Here is a 7,076-nt window from a genome sequence, read left to right as displayed (position 1 = left end):
CAACTGCGGCACGAGAGACAGCGCGCGTGCTCTTATCAACCACCGCCTCCACTGAGCGGCAGTTCCAAAGGCGGGCCGCTAGAGGCCGCCAACTAGCTTTACAGAAACGGAAGCGTCGCAGAGTTTTTTCTATTTAAAGATTAATTTACTTTTTTTTTTTTTAGCCCGAAAATACATTTTATTTATTTATTCCAATTTAAGTAAGTCATCGTTAAATAGTCTAGAAAGAGCACTGCGACAGCAAACAGCCTGAGGTGGACTCGAACACACGCCTTTGTTTACCAACGGAGATATTATAGGCGAGAGACGCAAAGTACTTAGATAAGGCTGCAAGATCACCGACCAAATAACTAATACTTGTCTGCCAAATGGTGAGCTTCGCTTCTAGAAGGACCTTGACTATATAAACTCGCTGGGTCTTTATTATCGTGTCCATAAAAATCTTAAATTAACGACTAAGATTCCGTTTATCTGTTTTCTTTTCTTCCTTTATATTCCCGTAGCCTGTATAGCTTCTGTCACGTTTGAAAATATAAATATTAGCTACTGAAGTGAATGGTTGTAAACACGAACCTACAGTTTGTTTGGTCAACAAGGCGGGGTCTCTGAAGGCAGCACGACAGGTTTACTGTCAGTCAGTGCGCAGGTGTACATGGTTATTATTTCAGGCGCTTGTGTTTGCAGGTTCAATATTCCTTCGCTATTTATTTAAAATAATAACTTAATGACAGCAACACATCGCCCGTCCTCGATCACGGTCTCGGGCAGGTACAGTGGAACTGGAAGGTGTTTCTCGATATGTTAGCTTCACGGAAGTGTGTACACAGCGCGCGTCCCCAGAGCGTGCTTAAATGACAGGAGGATAGAAGCGGCGCGTCTCTTATCAAGGACAGGCTCTGATCACAGCTGGACGATCAACATGGCACCCAAAGACCCTCTCCTTGGCTCCCTCAAAGGTAAGCATCAATAATAGATGAGTGATGGTACGATGCTATTGGATCACAATTTCAGTAAGCAGCTGATCGTGACGTACTCATAATAAAACGTACAACTAGAATTGGGTTTCATTTCTGACCCTGCAGCGCGCTATTTTTTTATGCCAAAAAAGCTTCCGCTACGTTTTTTTATCATCAACACAGTCTCTGTTTTAGTGTTGATGAGTGAAATGGCGATGATCACATGCTTTGTAAAAATGCAGTTATGTCATGCTGATGACAACAGATTCAATGTGTGTTGCGTGTTTTTTTTCCCTTCCCACTCAGTGTGTGTCCTGAACCTGCAGTCAGATGGAGAGACGGTGACAGATTCCAACCCTCACCTCGCCTCCTGCTGTGAGCTGCTGGAGCTGGTCCTCAGGAAGGGACTCCAGCGTCAGTATCATTATTTTGTGTAGCTGAATTAATTTTGAAGGAGACTTCTGCAGTATTCACTCAGGGTGTGTTTCATTTCTCTCCAGAGCCCGTTCTTAGTCTGGTGCACAGAGATTACTGGCACTGCTTCGAACAGCTACCCCATCAAGATGCCTGTGGCAGGTAACTACATCCTGCTTAGATTAGCAGATGGGGAAGGTTTTTTTTGTTGTTTTTTTTAGTGACAGCTTCACTCATTAATGCCCGTCACCTCTCTGTCTGTCTTCTCCCGTGCAGTCTGTCTGCTCTGTCCTTGGCAGTTGAGCAGACCAGAGTTTGCAGGAAGCTGCTCTCAGCTCAGGGCCGAGGGCGCTACCTGCTCAGGCTGGCCCTCAGCCGCAAGGTCCTGCCGCAGTTCTTCACACACCTGCTGCACACTGCCAGACTCCTGGAGGTCTGATACATGGACAGATGCATTGTTCCCCAGTGTTGAGCACACAAAAATGGGATTTTAGAAAGTGTGTTTCTCTAACAGACTTGCATAGTTGTGATTAACATTGTTTCTCTTTCCTTCAGTGGTACAGCCCAGATTTATCAATTCTCAGGAATGAGGAATTTGTGGGTGAGGTTACAGCAGCTTGAACAAAACTGAGGAAGTTCTTGTCAACAACAAAATCTTAAGAGCTGCTGTTCTTCCTCTTCCAGAACCTTTCATGTCGCTGCTGCTGGTGCTCTCACACATGGACTTCAAACTGGACATGGAGGTCAGAGCCGCTACTGTGATTTTTTCCAATCACTTTGAACTCCGATCTAATAAGAATTTTCTTTTCTTGTATACAGAATTGCAGTTTTCTGGATGAGAGCTGGCTCCTGCCGGTAAGAGCATCACAGTAACACTGTTATTATGTTATTTGTCTTTGGATATGATATAAATCCATAGAAGGAAAAAAAAGTACAATCTTAAGGAGGTGAAAGACTGACTGCTGGCTGTTTGTTTTTAGGTGTGTGAGATATACGAAGTTGTGCCCTGCCGGGAGGTAGGGTTGGTTCTGAGGTTAGTATGTTCCACTCTACAAATATTTCCATTACACTGAGCACGTGGGCTAGTAAAAAAACATCTATGGATCTGCTTCTTAGGTATCTCAGCGGGCGCGTCTTTGTTCTTGACCTGATTCCCGGCAGTCAGGCTGACGTCGACAAGTTCGTCTGTGCTGGTGACATCCTCGATGAGATCAATGGGACCTCGCTGAGGAATTCTAAAAGTGGACATGTGAGAAATCCCTCAGATATACAGTGCCGTACTGCATTAGGGCTGTTGTGATATTGCATTTTCATGACACAATTATCCAGCAAAACGAATTCATGTTAAATATATCATGCAATATCCGTGGATATTTCGTGTTTGTGGATCATCTATATTTTGATAAATGACTTAGATCCAGGTGGGGCAGTCTCCGTGAATTATGTTTTGCAGATGATGACATTGTGATCTATAGTGAGAGTCTGGAAAGATGGAGGTACGCACTATAGAGGAATGAAAGTTGGTGGGAGCAAAACAGAATACATACATGTGATGAGAGGGAGACAGATGGAAAAATAGTGCACAAGGGAGGTGAAGAAGACAGTGCAGGCAGGGTGGAGTGGGTAGAGATGAATGTCGGGGAGGGATTTTTGACAGGATAGCAGCAAGAGAGTAGTGATAGATAAATATAGATAGATGCAGGTATTTAAGCCTGAGCTGCCAGGCGGGATGGAAAGGTGCTGCATATATATACACTTCTTTACCAGACCTTTTTTACTTGCACTCCCAGGCCGGTGCAGTTCTGTCTCGGTTTAAAGGCTGCCCTTTGTCCATCCGTGTTATAAGATGGAGGGCCCACGATGGAACAGTGTATAGACCCCTTATCAAATTCCTGCGGGCCCTGAGGACAGAGAACCCCACCCTGCAGCTGGGTCCTGCTCCCTCCCAGGAGACAGCAAGCAGAGACCAGAAGCCTCCTCCATCACAGTGTCTCAAAGAGGGAAGGCAAGTGTTAACACGCCATCGCTGCGATCTGTATTCAAGCTGCCGTCATGATGTGACATTTGAGAAATACATTCTGAACAACCTCTGTTCCACAGGATTGTTTACATAGTGCAATTCTTGGGAAAGGCAAACATTGGAATGGTAAATGACAATTTGTTTTTACAGCATTTTCAAACATTCTGCACACACCTCCTGTAACTGTCATTTGTCTGCCTCTCTCAGTTTGGAGGAAAGGAGGTGCTCCAGCATGCAATCCCACAGGTGTTGCAGAAAAACCTACCTAGCAAGGTAATGAAAGCTGTTTCCCCAATTTTCTGCAAAGCACTTATATATGCATAACCCATTTAATTTTCCCTGCAGGAAGTGCTTTTAGATTTGAAGGAAACGCATTTGACGTGCACAGACAGAAACAGTAAATTGGTAAGTAGATCTCTCTCACAAAGATTTGCCTGTACTTTAATTCTCCTAAAGTTTTGTCTTCATTTCTCTCATCAGGAGTTGTTTGAGCATCATTATCCCGAGATTTCATGTGTAGGGAGATATGCACAGCCAGACTACACAGCATTTGCCTTCTGTGTGGCGTAAGTATCACATTTTATATGAAAGCCCTTCACTGATATTGCAGTACATCCTGGCAAAATACCATAATCTAAGCTATTTTATTATTAAAGGCTTTTCCACACATCCCTGTTAAACTAGGCTGCTTGTAGTTTAGATCGCACTCCTCCTACGACAGGATGTCATGATGCAATATACAAGCCTAGTCATTGGCTGGGCCCCCATGCCATCTAAGCACATGATTGGCTGTGTTCACAGAGACTCCCCAGAAACCCCTCAGTCCACAGGCTTTTGCTGTGTGGTGCTCCGAGCCAGCAGCATCAAGGAGTGCGAAGACATCGTCTGCAGGATTGGTGAGGCATCACGGCTCTCAGAGGCAGTCATGTGCTTACAGGCGTGTCACTCAAACACTAAACACTTGTATTTTCCCCACCTACAGCCACTGGGTTCAAGCATACGGAATGGTTTGTATGACAAACCAGCTGTGACCAACTTTGTGTTGTAAATAAAAGATGTGTATTGACCATATAGACCTCTTCACTGTCTGTATAGTAAAAAAAACAAAAGGACACACCTCTTACTACTCATAAAGACCTTTAATAGAAAGACATGTGACAACATTTCATAAATAGTATTAAATGTAGCTGCCAAGATTTTATGTTGGAAAAAACATGTTAAAAAGCCATCGATATATGCAGGGGTTTGCCATGCTCTTTGTTACCAAGTATAGAGAATCAACTGAGGTAGCCAACACCCCGACACTAGGCCTTACTGAGCATGACACGCTGGCATTTTGTGGTAAATGGATTAAAAATCCTGCCCCCCATGGAAGATGGACCCCGGCACCCACAACAAGTTTAAAGTCAAGTGATGTTACATCTTATGATATGACCCACAATGGATAATCTGAAGCCCCCTTCAGACAAACTCTGTCTCCATTGATGGTACTTTGAGTGAGCACAAGTTTGTGTAGTGACATGCAAGTCTCATTCTCAAAGTGAACTTTGTGATCAGATGGGCGCACAAGAGTACAACTGCTTGTGCATCTTTGTGATTTGCTCAGCTGCCGAGAAGAATGCCGCGACCCAATCTCACCACAGCAAGGTACAATGAGAATTCCTAGTGATGCGCTCCAACTGAATAGAAGTAGGATGCAGAGCAATTGGCTATAGGAGGATATAGTTGGGCTTTGCCCCTTTGTGACAATGGAGAACTTCTTGTTTCAAACAGTAGCTACACTTTTGTCAATGCTGATAGTTCATACTGCATTTGTGGCAACAACCCTTTTGCTCAGAGGACAATTATATGCATGACAGCTTGCTCTCAACCATTGCTTGCATTAATGAAGCTTAGACATTAGAGCAAACCTAGCCCATATCTAATGATAGACAATTGTATGTCTGCAAGGGGCTCGCACTTGCGGAATGATTGATTTGTGTCAACCCTAAAAACAAAAAAACAAAAACAAAAAAAACTGTTTAAAAAAGCCAAGAAAATAAAAGTCCACAAAATGGTTAAGTATGATAAATAGGATCATTTGTCATGACAATGGAGTCATTAGCCACTTAGGCCCTCTCTCCCCTTATCCTACGTGCCAGCTGGATGTCTTTGGGCATGATGGTGACACGCTTGGCATGGATTGCGCACAGGTTTGTGTCCTCAAACAGACCCACAAGGTAGGCCTCACTGGCCTCCTGTTTAAGGAGAGAGAAAAAGAAATTTAAATAAGCTTCTCGTTACAGTCCTATTACTCTGCAGGTCAAATGTAAATGTTTCACTTACCTGAAGAGCGCCAATAGCAGCACTCTGGAAGCGCAGGTCAGTCTTGAAATCCTGAGCAATTTCCCTCACCAGGCGCTGAAAGGGAAGTTTGCGGATCAACAATTCAGTGGACTTCTGGTAGCGACGGATCTCCCTCAGAGCCACAGTACCGGGCCTAGCAGATGAATCGAGCAGATATTCAACACTGTAGGCCAGGAAGTCTTTATTTCTGTTAAGGGCAACCAGAGTGCCACACACCTGTAACGATGGGGTTTCTTCACGCCTCCCGTGGATGGCGCACTCTTCCTGGCGGCCTTGGTCGCAAGCTGCTTCCTTGGCGCTTTTCCTCCAGTAGATTTACGAGCAGTCTGCTTGGTACGGGCCATGTTGTACTAGCTTTTAGGATAAACGAAAAACAAAAGTCCAGGTCAGAAACTGCTACATCAATAAAGCAGCTCGGCAGAAACTGGTACGACACCAATTAGTCAAGCTAGCGTGTTAGCCTAGCCTACATGGCTAGCACCGTCGGTTCCCCCTCCCCCAAGGCAGCCAACACCAACATAAGCAGCGCTACTTTTATACGCCACCGCAGCTTATGTAACCGTTTCCACTAAAGCGAACTAGTGATTATGTCCTTTAACACGTTTCGCTTAACGCGGTTATTAACATACTGACATGAACGATTAAAATTCTTTTAACGGCCCAAGGTAGCCGCAAACAATGGCGTCAAAACAGTGGGAGCCCAAAACAGCCCAGCCAGTCTCGTTTTCGACTTCGCCATTTTCAGTTTCTCGTTGTACCTCAAACAACATTGCTTTAACTCAACTCTACAAATGTTAGCACAAACGGTCATATAAGCTGTTAGCCATTTCGTAAAGATATCACGCTCAAATTTCACGTAACATTTAAACAATTTTAGCATCGTTTGTGAGTTGTAACTTCACTTTATCGAGTCAATGGTGACATTAAACGACGAACCGCAAGACACTCCATTGTTCTGTTTTTAGCTAAGGCTATCGTTAGCAAGCCGACACTTAAACCCTAAAACAAAAATCACAACACATGTCACAGCAAAGACAATACAATCATTAGACGTATTATTAGCAAGAAGAAATACTCACGTTACCTTTTCGACTTTAGTTGAGCGTGAAACTAATCACGAAGACAACACCGGAACCTCCGAAAGCGTTTTCTATGATAGAGGGCAACGAGGCCGACTATTAATACTTTGTCGTGACGTCATACTTGTAAAATGCTACACACTGATTGGGTCAATGGATATAAGGTACAGCCAATGGAAGCAAGCAAATAAAAAAAATAAACGTGACCTCGATTCCTTATTTTCTTCAGTTTCACATTTGTGCAAATGCCATAACTCTGTG

The 7,076-nt window shown here is 44.0% G+C and overlaps 2 protein-coding genes across 4 annotated transcripts; one reads left to right on the top strand and one right to left on the bottom strand.

Moving 5' to 3' along the window:
• Window positions 1-148: 148 nt before the first annotated feature.
• Window positions 149-5,409, top strand: si:ch211-250n8.1. Of its 2 annotated transcripts, XM_040036737.1 has the most exons (16): window positions 149-956; window positions 1,263-1,370; window positions 1,457-1,532; window positions 1,647-1,803; window positions 1,926-1,971; window positions 2,055-2,113; window positions 2,190-2,225; window positions 2,351-2,403; window positions 2,487-2,619; window positions 3,161-3,375; window positions 3,471-3,516; window positions 3,598-3,663; window positions 3,736-3,795; window positions 3,871-3,956; window positions 4,192-4,286; window positions 4,373-5,407. In XM_040036737.1, the coding sequence occupies exons 1-16, from the start codon at window positions 920-922 to the stop codon at window positions 4,405-4,407; spliced, it is 1,308 nt and encodes a 435-aa protein (XP_039892671.1). In that variant the 5' UTR covers window positions 149-919; the 3' UTR covers window positions 4,408-5,407. The 2 variants fall into 2 exon arrangements, with proteins under 2 accessions (XP_039892671.1, XP_039892670.1); XM_040036736.1 differs by having other exon boundaries at window positions 4,192-5,409.
• LOC120736531 (histone H3.3A) lies at window positions 4,511-6,935 on the bottom strand. Of its 2 annotated transcripts, none has more exons than XM_040036744.1 (4): window positions 6,821-6,935; window positions 5,953-6,090; window positions 5,716-5,869; window positions 4,511-5,627 (listed from the first exon to the last, which is right to left on the bottom strand). In XM_040036744.1, exons 2-4 carry the CDS (start codon window positions 6,078-6,080, stop codon window positions 5,499-5,501), a joined length of 411 nt encoding a protein of 136 aa, XP_039892678.1. In that variant the 5' UTR covers window positions 6,081-6,090; window positions 6,821-6,935; the 3' UTR covers window positions 4,511-5,498. The 2 variants fall into 2 exon arrangements, with proteins under 2 accessions (XP_039892678.1, XP_039892679.1); XM_040036745.1 differs by having other exon boundaries at window positions 6,816-6,905.
• Window positions 6,936-7,076: the final 141 nt, after the last annotated feature.

This window comes from Simochromis diagramma, unplaced genomic scaffold (genome assembly GCF_900408965.1).
Source record: "Simochromis diagramma unplaced genomic scaffold, fSimDia1.1 OVJJ01000371.1, whole genome shotgun sequence".
Taxonomy (NCBI): Eukaryota; Metazoa; Chordata; class Actinopteri; order Cichliformes; family Cichlidae; genus Simochromis; species Simochromis diagramma.
This window is presented reverse-complemented; position numbering and strand designations above follow the sequence as displayed.